This window comes from Salvelinus fontinalis, chromosome 42 (genome assembly GCF_029448725.1).
Source record: "Salvelinus fontinalis isolate EN_2023a chromosome 42, ASM2944872v1, whole genome shotgun sequence".
NCBI lineage: Eukaryota > Metazoa > Chordata > Actinopteri > Salmoniformes > Salmonidae > Salvelinus > Salvelinus fontinalis.
This window is the reverse complement of record NC_074706.1, coordinates 2,553,374-2,574,741: the sequence shown is the minus strand read 5'-3', so window position 1 is coordinate 2,574,741 and position 21,368 is coordinate 2,553,374. Positions and strand designations below refer to the sequence as shown.

At 42.7% G+C, this 21,368-nt stretch overlaps 1 protein-coding gene and 1 pseudogene across 1 annotated transcript; one reads left to right on the top strand and one right to left on the bottom strand.

Annotated features, from left to right (window-relative positions):
- LOC129841049 (uncharacterized) overlaps positions 1–4,494 on the top strand; it is a 28,673-nt pseudogene extending 24,179 nt beyond the window's left edge.
- Positions 4,495–6,439: 1,945 nt separating this feature from the next.
- LOC129841563 (GTPase IMAP family member 9-like) lies at positions 6,440–9,201 on the bottom strand. Its single transcript, XM_055909898.1, has 2 exons — positions 9,099–9,201; positions 6,440–7,716 (listed from the first exon to the last, which is right to left on the bottom strand). Exons 1-2 carry the CDS (start codon positions 9,121–9,123, stop codon positions 6,635–6,637), a joined length of 1,107 nt encoding a protein of 368 aa, XP_055765873.1. The 5' UTR covers positions 9,124–9,201; the 3' UTR covers positions 6,440–6,634.
- Between the last annotated feature and the right edge of the window lie 12,167 nt (positions 9,202–21,368).

The window sequence follows — 21,368 nt, the reverse complement described above, 5'->3', positions numbered from 1 at the left end:
AGAAGACAGATTTTGGGCCCAGTTATCCCTCTCTTTACCTCTTCCTCTCTGCTGCAGTCGACTGGAAGTTTGTGCAGTTGCTCTTCATCAACATCGTCTTGAAGCCAGCGCCTGCATTGTGGGAGTCTTCAGTCATGTTGTGTTTTTATTCCACCCACCAAACATGACCAAAGTGACTGAAACAGGAACCAACTTTGACATGATTCATGTATGCAGTGGATATGTACAAATGAACGTGATATTTGAGTCTCTCTCATTGTTTCAAACAGAGGGCGCATGACTTTACATAAACTATTACATTATACTGTTCAAATCAGAGGAGGCTGGTGGGAGGAGCTATAGGAGGGAGGGCTCATTGTAATGGTTGAAATAGAATCAATGGAATGTTACCAAACACGTAAAACACATGAAAACAACGTGTTTAACCTTTTTCCATTGATTCCATTCCAGCCACTACAATGAGCCCGCACTCCTATAGCTCCTCCCATCAGCCTCCAGACAGACACACAGGAACACCTCCCTTCACTTCATCTTGCACTAATCGTTCATTTCATCTCTCACACACACTCATATGCCCTCTCTCTCCTTTCTCTCTCATAGAACTGTCTGGTGCGCTGTGAGAATGGTGTGTTCACTGCAGTAGTGGGAGACTTTAGTCTGGCAGAGAAGTTTCCAGACTACAGGTTAGTGCTGTGAGAAGATTCCAGACTACAGGTTAGTGCTGTGAGAAGATTCCAGACTACAGGTTAGTACTGTGAGAAGATTTCAGACAACAGGTTAGTACTGTGAGAAGATTCCAGACTACATGTTAGTGCTGTGAGAAGATTCCAGACTACAGGTTAATGCTGTGAGAAGATTCCAGACTACAGGTTAGTGCTGTGAGAATATTCCAGACTACAGGTTAGTGCTGTGAGAAGATTCCAGACTACAGGTTAGTTCTGTGAGAAGATTCCAGACTACAGGTTAGTGATGTGAGAAAATTCCAGACTACATGTTAGTGCTGTGAGAAGATTCCAGACTACAGGTTAGTTCTGTGAGAAGATTCCAGACTACAGGTTAGTGCTGTGAGAAGATTCCAGACTACAGGTTAATGCTGTGAGAAGATTCCAGACTACAGGTTAGTGCTGTGAGAAGATTCCAGACTACAGGTTAGTGCTGTGAGAAGATTCCAGACTACAGGTTAGTGCTGTGAGAAGATTCCAGACTACAGGTTAGTGCTGTGAGAAGATTCCAGACTACAGGTTAGTGCTGTGAGAAGATTCCAGACTACAGGTTAATGCTGTGAGAAGATTCCAGACTACAGGTTAGTACTGTGAGAAGATTCCAGACTACAGGTTAGTGCTGTGAGAAGATTCCAGACTACAGGTTAGTGCTGTGAGAAGTTTCCAGACTACAGGTTAGTGCTGTGAGAAGATTTCAGACTACAGGTTAGTACTGTGAGAAGATTCCAGACTACAGGTTAGTGCTGTGAGAAGATTCCAGACTACAGGTTCGTGCTGTGAGAAGATTCCAGACTACAGGTTAGTGCTGTGAGAAGATTCCAGACTACAGGTTAGTGCTGTGAGAAGATTCCAGACTACAGGTTAGTGCTGTGAGAAAGTTCTCCAGATTACAGGAAGACTATATGACTCGCTCCCCATATTCCCATCATGACTGCACATATAGCCTTAAATACATTGTACATTTTATTCAGTTTTTCTCTCCTGAAAAATTAATGTGTTCTATAAGAATTAGTTTTTTTCCTCTTCTCCAGTGACGGGGCTGACAGCAGCCTCTGGCTGTGGTGGGCTCCCCCTACTGGATGGCTCCGGAGGTGCTGAGAGGAGAGGTCTATGATGAAAAGATACTAACAGTACTCTACTGTTTCCTGGCTGCTATCTCACTGGTCCGAGTGTATAATAAGAGGAAGCAAACACAGTAATGCAATACAGTAGTACTATGCTATAATGCAATCTGGAAGGACAACTGTTCCATGTTCCTGCTGTGTTTTTCTGGTTGTGTCTAGTGGGTCTAGCTAATATGTATGTTTCTAGCAAATGACCAGGCTCTTTCAAGGTGTATTATTGTGAATATGCCAAGTGAGATGTTATTGATCAGATGTGATTGGCTGACTCTGACCCCTAGGTGGATGTGTTTGCTTTTGGAATCATCCTGTGTGAGATCATCGCACGGATAGAGGCTGATCCGGACTTCCTACCTTCCTGAGGTACACACACACACACACACACACACACACACACACACACACACACACACACACACACACACACACACACACACACACACACACACACACACACACACACACACACACACACACACACAACCCCAGTTAATGACAGGCACACAGTTAACCAATTTTTTTTCCGTTTTACACGATCACACAACCCTAAATCAAGGCTTTACTACTATCACACAACAAACGGACAGTGTATGAACAAACCCTTAACCCAACCCTTTCACCACCACTGCACAACCCCAGTAGGTCTACTGTCAAATAGCACCATAGAATATTTTCTTCCACTTTGACCCAGAAAAGAAGTACCCTCCTTTCCCTTATTGAACATAATCACATGTAACTGCTGTGGAGGACTTGAGTATTGAATCAATGCAGTACATTGTAGTGGTTCCATTCTTGTTTTAATGTTTAATGAGTAGAACTCTATCACAGTGTGTGTCTCCATTGAGTAAATACTGTGTAGAAATACAACATGTATATATTTTTAACCTAGGCAGACAAACTAATTTACAGCTAGTCGGCTACATTAAAAGATGATGATGATGGTTTTCTGTGCGTGCATGACTTTGGGCTAGACGTTGGCTGCCTTTGAGAACCTGGTCGGTGACTATTGGACACCATTCCTCAACCTTGCAGTCCTCTGCTCTAATTTAAAATACAATAACAGACAGACTGACAGACAGACATAATTGCATGCATCCATGACTCTGTGTACATACTTACTGTAAATGCATAGATTGACAACCTCAAAGCCTTGACCTTCACCTCTCCCTCCGCTGCCAGTCCCTCCCCTGCACCCCCGAGCTGGGGCGAACCCTCGCCCCCCTCCTCCGGGACCCCGACCTGCAGAGCTTGGGGAAAGACGAGGAAGAGGAGGTGGAGGATGAAAGGAGAAGGGAGGGATGGTGGAGGATGAAAGGTGGAAGGATAAAGGAGGGATGGTGGAGGATGAAAGGAGGAAGGATAAAGGAGGGATGGTGAGGATGAAAGGAGGAAGGTTAAAGGAGGGATGGTGGAGGATGAAAGGAGGAAGAATAAAGGAGGGATGGTGGAGGATGAAAGGAGGAAGGAGAAGGGAGGGATGGTGGAGGATGAAAGGAGGAAGGAGAAGGAGAAGGGAGGGTGGAGGATGAAAGGAGGAAGGATAAAGGAAGGATGGTGGAGGATGAAAGGAGGAAGGATAAAGGAGGGATGGTGGAGGATGAAAGGAGGAAGGATAAAGGAGGGATGGTGGAGGATGAAAGGAGGAAGGAGAAGGGAGGGATGGTGGAGGATGAAAGGAGTAAGGATAAAGGAGGGATGGTGGAGGATGAAAGGAGGAAGGAGAAGGGAGGGATGGTGGAGGATGAAAGGAGGAAGGAGAAGGGAGGGATGGTGGAGGATGAAAGGAGGAAGGAGAAGGGAGGGAGGGTGGAGGATGAAAGGAGGAAGGAGAAGGGAGGGATGGTGGAGGATGAAAGGAGGAAAGAGAAGGGAGGGATGGTGGAGGTTGAAAGGAGGAAGGAGAAGGGAGGGAGGGTGGAGGAGGAAAGGAGGAAGGATAAAGGAGGGATGGTGGAGGATGAAAGGAGGAAGGATAAAGGAGGGATGGTGGAGGATGAAAGGAGGAAGGATAAAGGAGGGATGGTGGAGGATGAAAGGAGGAAGGAGAAGGGATGGATTGTGGAGGATGAAAGGAGGAAGGAGAAGGGAGGGATGGTGAGGGATGAAAGGAGGAAGGATAAAGGAGGGATGGTGGAGGATGTGTCATATGATTCAGGGCTGCTTCTGGACCTGGACATGGTGTCTCTGGAAGAGGAAGAGGAGGAAGCTTTTTCTCTGGGGGAGCCTATGGACTGCAGCAGGTCTCCTGACACGCTAGAGGGCGCTGTCCCTACACCAGGGAGACGTCTCCTACATCCAGCCTCGTTCTCTTCCTCCCTGTTTCTGCAGCCTAACGGCTGGGGCTATCCAGTCTCCAACTCCCCTCGCCCTCCCTCCCTCATCTCCCCCATCTCCCCCATCTGGACAACAACAACGGCTCGGCGACGGTGGTCGTCGGATGTCCGATTGGCTGGAGGAATAGCAGCTTCCGCACTGTAATCCTGGGCCCCCCTGCTGGCCCCGCCCCTGAGCAAGATGAGTTAATTTCCTGTCCGGGCTGCTGTCTTATTGGATTGAGCTTTCCTTCTTTGTGCCTGAAGGAGGCGAATGGTCTCGCTCCTCTGACCGCGCCTTGTGTGCCTTGGCTGCCTCTACCGGAGGGACAGACTTAAGTAGGGCTCCCCCTAGTGGGCTGACTGACAAAGTGTGTGTGTGTGTGTGTGTGTGTGTGTGTGTGTGTGTGTGTGTGTGTGTGTGTGTGTGTGTGTGTGTGTGTGTGTGTGTGTGTGTGTGTGTGTGTGTGTGTGTGTGTGTGTGTGTGTGTGTGTGTGTGCGTGAGCGCGTGAGTGCGTGTGTGTGTGTGAATTCATTATTTTCTTCTTTTTATTCATTTGAGATCTTATATACTGGTTGTTGACCTGGAGCCATTTGATAACTGCAGTGTGTCACTGGTTTGTTCACTCACTTTCTACACTCTGAATCTTTCTATTTGATTCCTACTAATGACTCTTCACTGGTCTGGGTGGTGCGTGAGATTTGAATTGAATTCAAACAGGTCCTTCTTCTTCCCTCAAAACTCAAAGTGTTCTTCCCATAACCCACTATGATCCAGGTATCCTCTCAGTGTTCTTCCCATAACCCTCTATGATCCAGGTATCCTCTCAGTGTTCTTCCCATAACCCTCTATGATCCAGGTATCCTCTCAGTGTTCTTCCCATAACCCTCTATGATCCAGGTATCCTCTCAGTGTTCTTCCAATAACCCACTATGATCCAGGTATCCTCTCAGTGTTCTTCCCATAACCCACTATGATCCAGGTATCATCAGCGTGTTTTAACAGCCTGTGTAACTTTGAAACATCATGAAAAGCAATTTTCCTCTTTGTACTGATTATTCCACCCTAGGTTCCGTGTTTGTGTGTTTGTGTGTGTGTGTGTGTGTGTGAGAGAGCTTGCGCCTGCTTGTGTGTCAGAGGGAGAAAAATAGTATGTGTGTGACTGAATGACTAAGGTTTGTCCCCTGATGTCTGTATTGAAATGTTAAATGTTCGCTGGTCATTTCCCCGTACCTGTGTGAGAGAGATTAGAGAACTGAGTGTAATAATTGTTTATGAAGTGAGTGAGGTGTACATCATCTTTACTATAATTACTGATGAAAATCACTGCACTTTTGATTTCATAGGCCTGCTGGTTCCTTGTCTGTTTGGGATGAAATGGCACCCTATTCCCTATATAGCGTACTACTTTGAACAAAGCCCCATGCATCCTGGTCAAAAGTAGTGCATTATATATGGAATAGGATGCCAATTTTTGTTGGTCCCAGAGTTTAGGATTTGTTTTTCTCCCTCTGCTGGCCTGGAGGACTCAGACAGACCAGGCCACCATGGCTCACATATGTGTCTCAATAACCGTCAATGGCTTCCATTCCTCATAAACTTTACCTCTAGGAGAAGCTATACAGGACCAGGAAAAGGTCCCGGCCACGTTTATATATCAACTAATATGAGGGAACTTAAAAAGATTCATGACTATTTGGCTATAGCTATTAACCTTCATAACCAGTTCTAACCAGTTAATCTATCTAGTGATCTGTAGGAAAGGAGGAGGAGGAAAGATAAATAAGACTATTGGGACGTAGCCGCTCTCCCTTAACTGTGTTGGCCAGAGAGTCTCTTTATTACTTCACTGTTTAAACAGCATGATTTACAGAGTCTGGACAACTGTGTGCATCCATCTAAAAAATTCCACTGTTCTGTCCCATATTGATGATGTCATAATGACAATGGTGTGCTCACCGACCCATATGTCCATGGAACGACCGAGTCATGGAGTGTAATGCACTGAATGAAGACGTTTTGTATTTTTTGTTGTTGATTAAAACATATTTTATTTATAATGCCAATGCATGAAAACTACCCTGAAATCACGTATGTAGCTAATTACCAGCTTTAATAAACTGTCATGATGATTATTTGTGTTATTTTAAGAAAATATCCTCATTGAATATAAATGAAAACATTGAATGTAATCTATTGTAGCTGGCATTTGTCTAAATTCTCATTACATAATGTTTACTATTGACATAAATGGAAACAATCACAGACACAGCAGAGCCAGGTTAAATGTCATAGAGATTTATGTAAGCTATAGAATATACATCTATAGAAGTCAATGGGTCTACAGTTACAGACTATAACATTAGAATGGCAACAGAGTACACTGTATGTAGATGCATTCAATGCAATGCAATACAATTGTAATTACATTCAATGTGACTAAGCTTGGGACTCTCGAACAGCATTGTTTCAGATGTTCATTGTATACCGCAAGCACCTTTTACTGCTTTCACCATTGGTTCAATAACTCTTTTAATAAAACCATCTATAAAGCCATTTTCTCCTTCAGCCCTCTCTCTTGCCTCCCTTTCATGTTTTTCCCTCACCTCCTTTATTTCTTTCTCTTTAGCCTCTTTTTCCAGTTTCATTTTCTCCAGTTCCTCCTCCCTGAGTCTCTGCTCTTCCTTCTCTCTCTGGATTCTCTTCTTCTCCTCTGTAATCGCTTTCTCCTGAGCTTCTTGTTTCATTTTCTTCAGTTCCTCCTCATGTCTGTGTTTCTGCTCTTTGTTCTCTCTCAGGATCCTCTCATTCTCCTCTTTAAGCTCTTTCTCCCGAGCCTCTTGTTTCATTTTTTCTTTCTTCAGTTTCTCCTCCTCTCTGCGTATCTTCTCTTCTTCCTCTCTCATGATCCTGTTCTTCTCTTCTTCAATCGCTCTCTCAGCCTTCTGGAACATCTCAGTGGTGTAGTGGCTTCCTCCATTCACCTTCACCATCTTGTTTATCTTCTCAAGCAGCTCAGTGACCTGGGAGGGATTCTTATCTTTCTTGTTGAAGACATGATATCCCCCACTGCATTGGGAATGTACACTATCCAGATCTGAATTTTTAAGCAGGAACTGTTCAATTGTAACATCATTATCAACAAGAAGGTCTCCATGTGTGAAGAGAACCATGGTGTATTTCGATGCTTCATCACCAAAGAATCTCTTAATTATCTCCAGAGTTTTCTGCTCCTCTTCAGTGAATCTTCCCAGTTGGATCACAACCAGGAACACATGGGGACCAGGTGCAGAGAAAGAGATGCATTTAGCAATCTTTTTCAGTGACTCCTCATTGGAAAATGAAGTATCAAACAAACCTGGGGTGTCAATAACAGCTACACTTTGCTCACCCACCTTCCCTCTTGTCTTTTTACAGTCTTTTGTCTGAGAAATAGAGGAAAATGTTGATGTGAAAACTGTTTTCCCTAGAATGGTGTTTCCTGCAGCACTTTTCCCAGCTCCTGTCTTCCCGACCAGAACAATGCGGAACTCCTCATTTTGTATAAGCAGTTGGATTCCTGTGGATAACAAAAACACTTGTTAAATTTTTAAGAGGTCTAGACTTCATGTACTGCTTGTTAGCACATTTTGAGTAATTTGCAAAAACAATTTGTTTCACACTTCTTAATTTTAACACAAAGCAGTACTTCATGGTCTGCACAAAATAATCTGTGAGCATCGCCTCTACAGATGCAGGATCTTAATTTTACCCAGTTTGCTACAGCAGGAATATAATCCTGCAGCAACAGGAAATGTGAATTATTATATGGATTATAATAAATGGGCATTTTTGTCGGGGTTGACATATTGTTCGCTAGGGAAAATCAAGTCTGAACTTTCGAAGTGGACATTAGAAAGTTCAGAGTACTAAAAACGCAAATCCACTACAATTTTGTATTTGCTGCTGTGCAGCAAAACCTTCAGCAACAAAATATGTATCAAATTAAGATCCTACATCTGTATGTGCTAAACTGTTTTTATGTGATTATAATTTTTTTGCTAAGTTGACTTCCATCAAATACCAAGCAATCTCTTGGTTTTAATATATAAATAAAGGCCACATGTAACGGCAGCCTTCCTCCTCTTCACGAGAAGAGGTGTAGCAGGGATCGGACCAAGACGCAGCGTAGTTTGGGATCAACATATTTAATAATGACGATAAACGTGAACACTTAACAATTACAAAATAACAAAATGTGGCAAACAGATACAGTCCTAGCTGGTGCAGAGAAAACACAAAGACAGGAAACAACCCCCCACAAATCCCAACACAAAACAAGCCACCTATATATGATTCCCAATCAGAGACAACACAAAACACCTGCCTCTGATTGGGAACCATATTAGGCCAAACACAGAAACAGACAAACTAGACACACAACATAGAATGCCCACCCAGCTCACGTCCTGACCAACACTAAAACAAGCAAAACACACAAGAACTATGGTCAGAACGTGACACCACAGCTCAAAAATATATGTAAAATCCATGTGTTCCTTTTTAGAATCATTACAGCAGGTGAGAAAGAGAAGGAAAGATAGAGAAGGTAGTGCTCTAAAACAGTCATATACAATAAGCGCTTACAAGAATAAAACACATTGTTAGTTATGATTGTAAAAAAATAAAGACTTACCTAAAGTATTAATAAAACATGTTTCAACTTGAAAAAAACATGAATTACTCCACTGACTTGTACATTATAATGTAACTAATAATGTTAACATTTTGTGTCAACTTGACAAAGAAATAAAAGCAGTGGAGTAATATAAAATACTGCTCCCCACTGCTGTACATCAGTATATTTCTAGAGCACATGAAGTTCAAAGGAAAAAGCACATAAAAAAATGAATCAATACCATTGACTTGAGTTCCCATCTTTATAAACTAAAGGCTACTCACCAGACTGAGACTCTTTGCTGTTCATGGTTGCAGTGAAGATCTGTCAGTCTCAAGCACTGTGTGAGAGTAGTAGTAGTAGAAGTAGTTTCTGTGCTCCTAAAAGGATACTAAAGAGATACAGTGTGAGAGTGGGTCTTCCCACTTGTTTTATACAGGATCTCTCAGGTGCCCACGCCCTGACACACCCACAGGCTTTCTCTTAGCTTTCATACAATTTCTGAAATCCTTTCCCACTAGTTATGGCTGTAATACAATAGAAATGTTTTGACTGGTCTAATATTTAACTATTCAGTCAAGTCAAATCGTAATAAACTAGTAATCGGCAGTATGTTTGGACTACTATGTTTGGACTACTAATTGAGGCCGAATATATTCAACATGTTTGAACATTTTCGCGATGCCGTAGAGTGCCCGGGAGCCTATGGGAGCCATCATCCGCAAATGGGTTATGTGCTTACACTTTACGAGACTGTGGCATTATGTTTTACTCTGGGTTTGATCTAAAGATTTGGTCAAATGCGCCGGGAGCTGATCAGGAACCTGTAGATCGTACTAAAAACGTTTAGTGTCTGCCCGGCTTTAGTTTCACATATTGTTACTCAACAAGTCACACCTTAAGTGACCTCATTTGCTATAGTCTATAGGTTGGGTATTGAAAGCCCCACATTGTGAATAATAATAGTTCTAATGACAATACTAATAATATACTAATACTAATAATACCTTTATTTGTAAAGCAATTTTCATATACTTCAAAATGCAAAGCACAAAGCAAACAATAACAACATGGAAGATTAGTAGGCTTAACTATATGCTACCATTAGTGTAATGAATATACAGCAAAAAAGTTTGCTTCCTCTAAGTCAAGTGATGTTACAGAACATGTGTATTTGCATTACAACTTCCTGCCCCCTGACACATAACGTTTGTATTGTCTCATACTAAATGATTGTTCATTTCTCTTTACTGATGATGTCTACCTATACACCCTCCACTATCTGTCTTTGGACAGTGATGCTAAATTGTTACATTTGGCTCTGTACTAGAGCATTTTGGATTTGAGATCAATGTTCATATGAGGTGACAGTATAGAATGTCACCTTTAACTTGAAGGTATTTTCTTACATATCTGAATGACCATTTAGAAAATGAAAGCACCTTAGAGATCTAGTCCCGCCATTTGTAAACGTCATAAGTATTTAGACAAATTTCACTTATAGTGTGCCAAAGTAGTAAAAAACATAGTATTTGGTACCATATTCCTAGCACACAATGACTACATCAAGCTTGTGACTCTACAAACTCAATGCCTTTACAGTTTGTTGTAGTTGTGAATGGCAGAAATGCAACATTGGGCTTCAGGAAAAATGTGCTGTAAGAAAACTGTAAAATTCTATAAAAAAAATCACATCAAAATGGATGAAAAGCATTTAAATATGATGGATAATATTGTCTAATGGTATATACATCTGAAATTAAGTCATATTTAGTCTGAAATAGACATATTTATCAACCCGACTGATCCATGTTTTTTGAATTTCGCTATCAAAACATATATTTTTGATAGGACAAACTATGTTGTGTATTTTCTATGTATGGAGAACATCTAACTTACTTCTAGTAATATTTGGTTGTCATCATTTGGCTTCATTTGAAGAGAGAACCTCCTATCTTACTTCTTTACCAAAAAATGAATGGTCGTCAATGGCCGTATTCTGACCTCATAAACCACAATTTTTTAAAATATATACATTTTTGCTATTTTGATGTGTAGAGGGAACATCAAAGTTACCCTTGAAGTATGTGGTTGTCCGGAGTTGCTGAATGTGGAAAGGAACCAGTCTCTAATTTGTCTATCAATATATGTACTGCTGCTGAGTGGTGCACTGGTCAAAGGCACTGTAGGGTTCACTACAGACCCTGGTTCAATCCCAGGCTGCATCACAACTGGCCATGATGGCGAGTCCATTAGGGCGGCGTACAATTGGTCTAGTGTCATCCCGGTTAGGGGAGGGTTCAGCCGAGGTAGGCTGTCATTGAAAAGAGAAATTTGTTTTCATCTGACTTGCTTAGTTAAATAATATGTGAATGTGGCCTTATGTCTCAGTTTGGGAACCCTTTAAGCTGTGTTTTTGCAACACTTACAAAACTAGCTCTAGCTATGGCTCAGAGTTATTGTTTCCCAATTTCCTTTTTTTCTGCACAGCTCCTACATTTTAGAGAAGACAAGAACAAAAATGTCACGTCATGTACTTGCATGGATGGACTACAACATACAGTATGATTGTGTAGTGGACCAGTGTGGTGTCAGACGATGCCACAATAATCATTAATGGCACACAACAAAATGAATACTGAGAGATACATCTGGGTCTAAGTAGATTCACTATTTAGTGTTTGACATGATACTTTCGCTTAGGACTTGTACAGGATCAGTGGAGGAAAAAGTACCCAATTGTAAAAGTAAAACAAAAAAAATCAGTCAAGACCTCAGAAAAGAAATTGTAGACCACAAGTCTGGTTCATCCTTGGGAGCATATTCCAAACGCCTGAATGTACCACATTCATTTATACAAACAATAGTACGCAAGTATAAACACCATGGGACCACACAGCCATCATACCGCTCAGGTAGGAGAGGCATTCTGTCTCCTAGAGATGAACGTACTTTGGTGCGAAAAGTGCAAATCAATCCCAGAACAACAGCAAAGGACCTTGTGAAGATGCTAAAGGAAACAGGTGCAAAGTATCTATATCCACAGTAAAACTAGTCCTATATCGACATAACCTGAAAGGCCGCTCAGAAAGGAAGAAACCACTGCTCCAAAACTGCCATAAAAAAGCCAGACTACGGTTTGCAACTACACATTTGTGGCAAAGATCGTACTTTTTATTGAAATGTCCTCTGGTCTGATGAAACTAAGGAGGCCTACAAACCTGACTCAGTTACACCAGCTCTGTCAGGAGGAATAGGCCAAAATTCACTCAACTTATTGTGGGAAGCTTGTGGAAGGCTACCCGAAACATTTGACCCAAGTTAATCAATTTAAAAGGCAATGTTACCAAATACTAATTGAGTGTATGCAAACTTATGACCCACTGGGAATGTGATGAAAGAAATAAAAGCTGAAATAAATGATTATCTCTGCTATTATTCTGACATTTCACATTCTTAAAATAAAGTGGGGATCCTAACTGACCTAACACAGGGATTTTTTACTCAGATTAAATGTCAGGAATTGTGAAAAACTGAGTTTAAATGTATTTGGCTAAGGTGCATTTAAACTTCTGACTTCAGCTGTGTAGTGTATTTATCTGAACTTCCAGTTGTGTTGCCTACCCTCAACATAACTGCAGTAATGGTTCAGTCCAAGCTGGGTAGGGCTCAGTGGATGTGTTGAGCTGGTCACTTGAGCTCAGATTGTTGGTTGGGTGAGGCTGTGAAGACATTTATATACGTTTTTTCATTCTCTTTTCTAACTATACATGCAGCATTTTCAAATATTTTATTGAGTTACAGCTCATATAAGGAAATCAGTCAGAAATCAGAAATGAATTCATTAGGCCTAATCTATGGATTTCACATGACTGGGCATGGTCGCTGCCATGGGTGGCCCTGGGAGGGCATAAGCCCACCCACTTGGGAGCCAGGCCCAGCCAATCATAAGGAGTTTTTCCCCACAAAGGTGCTTTATTACAGACAAAGGAACTTCGCCCCAGTCTGAGGTCCTGAGTGCTCTGGAGCTGGTTTTCATTATGGATCTCTGTACTTTGCACCGTTCATCTTTTCCTCAATCCTAACTAGTCTCGCAGTCCTTCCCACTGAAAAACACACTCACGGCATGATGCTGCCACCACCATGCTTCACCGTAGGGATGGTGCCAGGTTTCCTCTAGATGTGACGCTTGGCATTCAGGCCATAGAGTTGAATCAGGTTTTTTTGTTTCTCATGGTCTGAGAGTCTTTAGGTGCCTTTTGGCAAACTCCAAGCACGCTGTCATGGGCCTTTTACTCAGGAGTGGCTTCCGTCTGGTAAGTCTACCATAGGTCTGATTGGTGGAATGCTGCAGAGATTGTGTCAGGACCCGGTGCGAGAAACAGTCACTAATAATCGTCAGAACCCAGAAGATGAGGCAGACACAGCAGTACTAGAGATGGTGGTTTAATTAAAGAACAAAATCTTCAGGCAAAGAAACTAAATCCACAGTGTCCAAAAATAAAGCCAAGAGGCACAAAATGGAAATCCTCCAAAATACAAAAGAAACTCCACAAAGTGGTAAAAAACAGCAGGGAAAAACAAACCTCAAAAGACTACTCAAATAATACACAAGAACTAAATCAGAGAACCTCTGGAAAATCCAACAAGAGAAATATCTATATAAAACAAGGCTTGGGCTGGGGCTGGGTGCTAACTTACAAACACTGAGCAAGGAACTAAGGAACACACAGGGTTTAAATACTAACAAGGGAATGACCTACAGGTGCAAACAATAATAAGAGCAAGAAAAACAAAAGGTACAAAAAAAAGTGCAATGGGGACATCTAGTGACCAAAACCCGAACAGTCTTGGCCAAAACCTGACAGATTGTTGTCCTTCAAGAAAGTTCTTCCATCTCCACAGAGGAATTTTAGAGCTGTCATAGTGACCATTCTAGGAAGAGTCTTGGTAGTTCCAAACTTCTTCCATTTAAGAATGATGGAGGCCACTCTGTTCTTACAGTATACGGACCTACATGTACTTCTTCCTTTTAGCTCCTGGTGGAGCAGTGGGCCTCCCACGTCTAAATTATGGTTCTGGGTTTTTAGACACGGCTGGCTGAGGGCACCTGTGGGCTGTGGGCCCCAAAGAGGTCCTGAGCTCTGGTGGCCTGACAGGGGCAGCCTGGGAAAAATGTGTTCCGTTGTCGGAGAGTGTAAGTGCAGGCTGGGTGGTCCATGATAAGTTGACTATGTGTGTTGTTAAAGTAGTGAAATATGTATTTCAAACAAGATTAAGCAGATTTTTCCTAAGTAGCCGACTGTGATGTTTTGCAGTCCCGATTCAAATACATTATATATTTAACATGTGTTTTTTGGTTTAGCACATTTAGAGTACCACATCTCAAGTCATTGCTTTCATCAAAATGTTGTTTGGTCATTTAGTCCATCAGTGGATATTTACTGTAGTTTTCTCTTGAAGTACTTGTCCTGTTGACCAGCCCATAGACCTTGTCCTGTTGACCAGCCCATAGACCCTGTGCTGTTGACCAGCCCATAGACCTTGTCCTGTTGACCAGCCCATAGACCCTGTCCTGTTGACCAGCCCATAGACCTTGTCCTGTTGACCAGCCCATAGACCTTGTCCTGTTGACCCGTCCATAGACCTTGTCCTGTTGACCAGCCCATAGACCTTGTCCTGTTGACCAGCCCATAGACCTTGTCCTGTTGACCAGTCCATAGACCTTGTCCTGTTGACCAGCCCATACACCTTGTCCTGTTGACCAGTCCATAGACCTTGTCCTGTTGACCAGCCCATAGACCTTGTCCTGTTGACCAGTCCATAGACCTTGTCCTGTTGACCAGCCCATAGACCTTGTCCTGTTGACCAGCCCATAGACCTTGTCCTGTTGACCAGCCCATAGACCTTGTCCTGTTGACCAGCCCATAGACTTTGTCCTGTTGACCAGCCCATAGACCTTGTTCTGTTGACCAGCCCATATACCTTGTCCTGTTGACCAGCCCATAGACCTTGTCCTGTTGACCAGCCCATAGACCTTGTCCTGTTGACCAGCCCATAGACCTTGTCCTGGTGACCAGCCCATAGACCTTGTCCTGGTGACCAGCCCATAGACCTTGTCCTGGTGACCAGCCCATAGACCTTGTCCTGTTGACCAGCCCATAGACCCTGTCCTGTTGACCAGCCCATAGACCTTGTCCTGTTGACCAGCCCATAAACCTTGTCCTGTTGACCAGCCCATAGACCCTGTCCTGTTGACCAGCCCATAGACCTTGTCATGTTGACCAGCCCATAGACTCCATCCTGTTGACCAGCCCATAGATCCTGTCCTGTTGACCAGCCCATAGACCCTGTCCTGTTGACCAGCCCATAGACCCTGTCCTGTTGACCAGCCCATAGACCTTATCCCATTGACCAACTATTTTAGTTGAAGAGAAATGTTGTCAAAAAAAGATACAAAGAGGAGAGTTCTCAAAGAGCTGTGTGAAGTTATTGTTGACAAGGCAGTTCATGTCATGTTCTCTAGGTTACAAGAGGACACACACACACATCCTGGCTCTCTCCGCCTGTCATTTGCATGGCTAAGTGAAAGGTTATCTGAGGATTTGCATGCCACCAGGAAGCCAGGCTATCTCATCCCGGATGATGAAGTCTCTGCCAAGCAGGTACTATTTGATGGTGTCTAGGGCCCACTTCACGGCCAGGCATTCAAGATCAACAACAAAGTCTCCCTCAGATAGTTTTCTGCTCACATATGCCACTGGCTTCTGTTCTTCACTTTCACCTTGGAGTAAGATGGCTCCAATGCCCACCCCTGAGGTGTCAGTCTGCACTGTGAAAGAGCTCTGCATGACAGGATTATTGAAAAGAGTCTCTTTCATGTCAAGAAAGGCTTTCTCGTGTTTCTCCTCCCACACAACTTTGTTGGACCCAGACTTCCGGGTCAGGTCAGTTTAAAGTTAATCCAGTACCAACTAGCAAAAAAGTCTGCTTCCTCTAAGTCAAGTGATGTTACAGAACATGTGTCTTTGCATTACAACTTCCTGCCCCCTGACACATAACGTTTGTATTGTCTCATACTAAATGATTGTTCATTTCTCTTTACTGATGATGTCTACCTATACACCCTCCACTATATGTCTTTGGACAGTGATGCTAAATTGTTACATTTGGCTCTGTACTAGAGCATTTTGGATTTGAGATCAATGTTCATATGAGGTGACCGTATAGAATGTCACCTTTTACTTGAAGGTATTTTCTTACATATCTGAATTACCATTTAGAAAATGAAAGCACCTTAGAGATCTAGTCCCGCCATTTGTAAACGTCATAAGTATTTAGACAAATTTCACTTATAGTGTACCAAAGTAGTAAAAAACATAGTATTTGGTACCATATTCCTTGCACTCAATGACTACATCAAGCTTGTGACTCTACAAACTCAATGCCTTTACAGTTTGTTGTAGTTGTGAATGGCAGAAATGCAACATTGGGCTTCAGGAAAAATGTGCTGTAAGAAAACTGTAAAATTCTATAAAAATCACATCAAAATGGATGAAAAGCATTTAAATATGATGGATAATATTGTCTAATGGTATATACATCTGAAATTAAGTCATATTTTGTCTGAAATAGACATATTTATCAACCCGACCGATCCATGTTTTTTGAATTTCGCTATCAAAACATATATTTTTGAAAGGACAAACTATGTTGTGTATTTTCTATGTATGGAGAACATCTAACTTACTTCTAGTAATAGTTGGTTGTCATTTCTGGCTTCATTTGAAGAGAGAACCTCCTATCTTACTTCTTTACCATAAAATGAATGGTCGTCAATGGCCGTATTCTGACCTCATAAACCACCATTTTTTTAAATATATACATTTTTGCTATTTTGATGTGTAGAGGGAACATCAAAGTTACCCTTGAAGTATGTGGTTGTCCGGAGTTGCTGAATGTGGAAAGGAACCAGTCTCTAATTTGTCTATCAATATATGTACTGCTGCTGAGTGGTGCACTGGTCAAAGGCACTGTAGGGTTCACTACAGACCCTGGTTCAATCCCAGGCTGCATCACAACTGGCCATGATAGCGAGTCCCATAGGGCGGCGTACAATTGGTCTAGTGTCATCCCGGTTAGGGCAGGGTTCAGCCGGCGTAGGCTGTCATTGAAAAGAGTTATTTGTTTTCATCTGACTTGCTTAGTTAAATAATATGTGAATGTGGCCTTATGTCTCAGTTTGGGAACCCTTTAAGCTGTGTTTTTGCAACACTTACGAAACTAGCTCTAGCTATTGCTCAGAGTTATTGTTTCCCAATTTCCTTTTTTTCTGCACAGCTCCTACATTTTAGAGAAGACAAGAACAAAAATGTCACGTCATGTACTTGCATGGAAGGACTACAACATACAGTATGATTGTGTAGTGGACCAGTGTGGTGTCAGACGATGCCACAATAATCATTAATGGCACACAACAAAATGACTACTCAGAGATACATCTGGGTCTAAGTAGATTCACTATTTATTGTTTGACATGATACTTTCGCTTAGGACATGTACAGGATCAGTGGAGGAAAAAGTACCCAATTGTAAAAGTAAAACAAAAGAAATGAGTCAAGACCCCCAAAAAAAAATTGTAGACCACAAGTCTGGTTCATCCTTGGGAGCAATTTCCAAACGCCTGAATGTACCACATTCATTTGTACAAACAATAGTACGCAAGTATAAACACCATGGGACCACGCAGCCATCATACTGCTCAGGTAGGAGAGGCATTCTGTCTCCTAGAGATGAACGTACTTTGGTGCGAAAAGTGCAAATCAATCCCAGAACAACAGCAAAGGACCTTGTGAAGATGCTAAAGGAAACAGGTGTAAAAGTATCTATATCCACAGTAAAACTAGTCCTATATCGACATAACCTGAAAGGCCGCTCAGAAAGGAAGAAACCACTGCTCCAAAACTGCCATAAAAAAGCCAGACTACGGTTTGCAACTACACATTTGTGGCAAAGATCGTACTTTTTATTGAAATGTCCTCTGGTCTGATGAAACTAAGGAGGCCTACAAACCTGACTCAGTTACACCAGCTCTGTCAGGAGGAATAGGCCAAAATTCACTCAACTTATTGTGGGAAGCTTGTGGAAGGCTACCCGAAACATTTGACCCAAGTTAATCAATTTAAAAGGCAATGTTACCAAATACTAATTGAGTGTATGCAAACTTATGACCCACTGGGAATGTGATGAAAGAAATAAAAGCTGAAATAAATGATTATCTCTGCTATTATTCTGACATTTCACATTCTTAAAATAAAGTGGGGATCCTAACTGACCTAACACAGGGATTTTTTACTCAGATTAAATGTCAGGAATTGTGAAAAACTGAGTTTAAATGTATTTGGCTAAGGTGCATTTAAACTTCTGACTTCAGCTGTGTAGTGTATTTATCTGAACTTCCAGTTGTGTTGCCTACCCTCAACATAACTGCAGTAATGGTTCAGTCCAAGCTGGGTAGGGCTCAGTGGATGTGTTGAGCTGGTCACTTGAGCTCAGATTGTTGGTTGGGTGAGGCTGTGAAGACATTTATATACGTTTTTTCATTCTCTTTTCTAACTATACATGCAGCATTTTCAAATATTTTATTGAGTTACAGCTCATATAAGGAAATCAGTCAGAAATCAGAAATGAATTCATTAGGCCTAATCTATGGATTTCACATGACTGGGCATGGTCGCTGCCATGGGTGGCCCTGGGAGGGCATAAGCCCACCCACTTGGGAGCCAGGCCCAGCCAATCATAAGGAGTTTTTCCCCACAAAGGTGCTTTATTACAGACAAAGGAACTTCGCCCCAGTCTGAGGTCCTGAGTGCTCTGGAGCTGGTTTTCATTATGGATCTCTGTACTTTGCACCGTTCATCTTTTCCTCAATCCTAACTAGTCTCGCAGTCCTTCCCACTGAAAAACACACTCACGGCATGATGCTGCCACCACCATGCTTCACCGTAGGGATGGTGCCAGGTTTCCTCTAGATGTGACGCTTGGCATTCAGGCCATAGAGTTGAATCAGGTTTTTTTGTTTCTCATGGTCTGAGAGTCTTTAGGTGCATTTTGGCAAACTCCAAGCGCGCTGTCATGTGCCTTTTACTCAGGAGTGGCTTCCGTCTGGTAAGTCTACCATAAAGGTCTGATTGGTGGAATGCTGCAGAGATTGTTGTCCTTCTAGAAATTTCTTCCATCTCCACAGAGGAATTTTAGAGCTCTGTCATAGTGACCATTCTAGGAAGAGTCTTGGTAGTTCCAAACTTCTTCCATTTAAGAATGATGGAGGCCACTGTGTTCTTACAGTATACGGACCTACATGTACTTCTTCCTTTTAGCTCCTGGTGGAGCAGTGGGCCTCCCAGGTCTAAATCATGGTTCTGGGTTTTTAGACACGGCTGGCTGAGGGCACCTGTGGGCTGTGGGCCCCAAAGAGGTCCTGAGCTCTGGTGGCCTGACAGGGGCAGCCTGGGAAAAATGTGTTCCGTTGTCGGAGAGTGTAAGTGCAGGCTGGGTGGTCCATGATAAGTTGACTATGTGTGTTGTTAAAGTAGTGAAATATGTATTTCAAACAGATTTTTTTTTAAGTAGCCGACTGTGATGTTTTGCAGTCCCGATTCAAATACATTATATATTTAATTTGTGTTTTTTGGTTTTGCACATTTAGTTTACCACATGTCAAGTCATTGCTTTCATCAAAATGTTGTTTGGTCATTTAGTCCATCAGTGGATATTTACTGTAGTTTTCTCTTGAAGTACTTGTCCTGTTGACCAGCCCATAGACCTTGTCCTGTTGACTATCCCATAGACCCTGCCCTGTTGACCAGCTCATATACCGTCCTGTTGACTATCTCATAGACCTTGTCCTGTTGACCAGCCCATAGACCATGTCCTGTTGACCAGCCCATAGACCTTATCCTGTTGACCAACTATTTTAGTTGCAGAGAAATGTTGTCAAACAAAGATTCAAAGAGGAGAGTTCTCAAAGAGCTGTGTGAAGTTATTGATGACAAGGCAGTTCATGTCATGTTCGCTAGGTTACAAGAGGACACACACACACATCCTGGTTCTCTCCGCCTGTCATTTGCATGGCTAAGTGAAAGGTTATCTGAGGGTTTGCATGCCACCAGGAAGCCAGGCTATCTCATCCCGGATGATGAAGTCTCTGCCAAGCAGGTAGTATTTGATGGTGTCTAGGGCCCACTTCACGGCCAGGCATTCAAGTTCAACAACAAAGTCTCCCTCAGATAGTTTTCTGCTCACATATGCCACTGGCTTCTGTTCTTCACTTTCACCTTGGAGTAAGATGGCTCCAATGCCCACCCCTGAGGTGTCAGTCTGCACTGTGAAAGACTTTTCAAAGTCTGGGCTCTGCATGACAGGGTTATTGAAAAGAGTCTCTTTCATGTCAAGAAAGGCTTTCTCGTGTTTCTCCTCCCACACAACTTTGTTGGACCCAGACTTCCGGTTCAGGTCAGTTTAAAGTTAATCCAGTACCAACTAGCGACAAACACATCCCTACTCAGTGGTGGTGCTACTGGCATTCACACAGTTAATTACTCTTTGTTAGTTCCCCCTTCTGTTTGAGCGACATTATTTGGTTTTCTTGCTGGGGAACGTAACACTGTCGTGCAACTTGTTTTGCTGCTTGTAGCAGGTGGCATTTACAGGAATTATTTCCTCGAACTATAGAAAATTATTCTGCAGTGAGGGTGTGTAATCTAAGTCCAAGGTGTCCTTGGATGAATGTCAACAATATTCAACAACTGAGACATAAACTGAACAAGTTCCACAGACATGTGACTAACAGAAATGGAATAATCTGTCTCTGAACAAAGGGGGGGGGGGGTCAAAATCAAAAGTAACAGTCAGTATCTAGTGTGGCCACCAGCTGCATTAAATACTGCAGTGCATCTCATCCTCATGGACTGCACCAGATTTGCCAGTTCTTGCTGTGAGATGTTACCCCACTCTTCCACCAAGGCACCTGCAAGTTCCCGTACATTTCTGGGGGGAATCGCCCTAGTCCTGACCCTCCGATCCAACAGGTCCCAGATGTGCTCAATGGGATTGAGATCTGGGCTCTTCGCTGGCCATGGCAGAACACTGACATTCCTGTCTTGCAAGAAATCACGCACAGAACGAGCCGATTGGCTGGTGGCATTGTCATACTTTGGGGCATTGTCATACTTTTGGGCATTGTCATACTTTGGAACTTGTCATACTTTGGAGCTTGTTGTCATTGCCTGCAATGACAACAAGCTCAGTCTGATGATGCTGTGACACACTGCCCCAGACCATGACAGACCCTCCACCTCCAAATTGATCCTGCTCCAGAGTACAGCCTTCAGTGTAACGCTCATTCCTTTGACAATAAACACGAATCCAACCATCACCCCAGGTGAGAGAAAACCGCGACTCGTGAAGAGCACTTTTTGCCAGTCCTGTCTGGTCCAGTGATGGTGGGTTTGTGCTCATAGGTGATGTTGTTGCCGGTGATGTCTGGCGTGGAC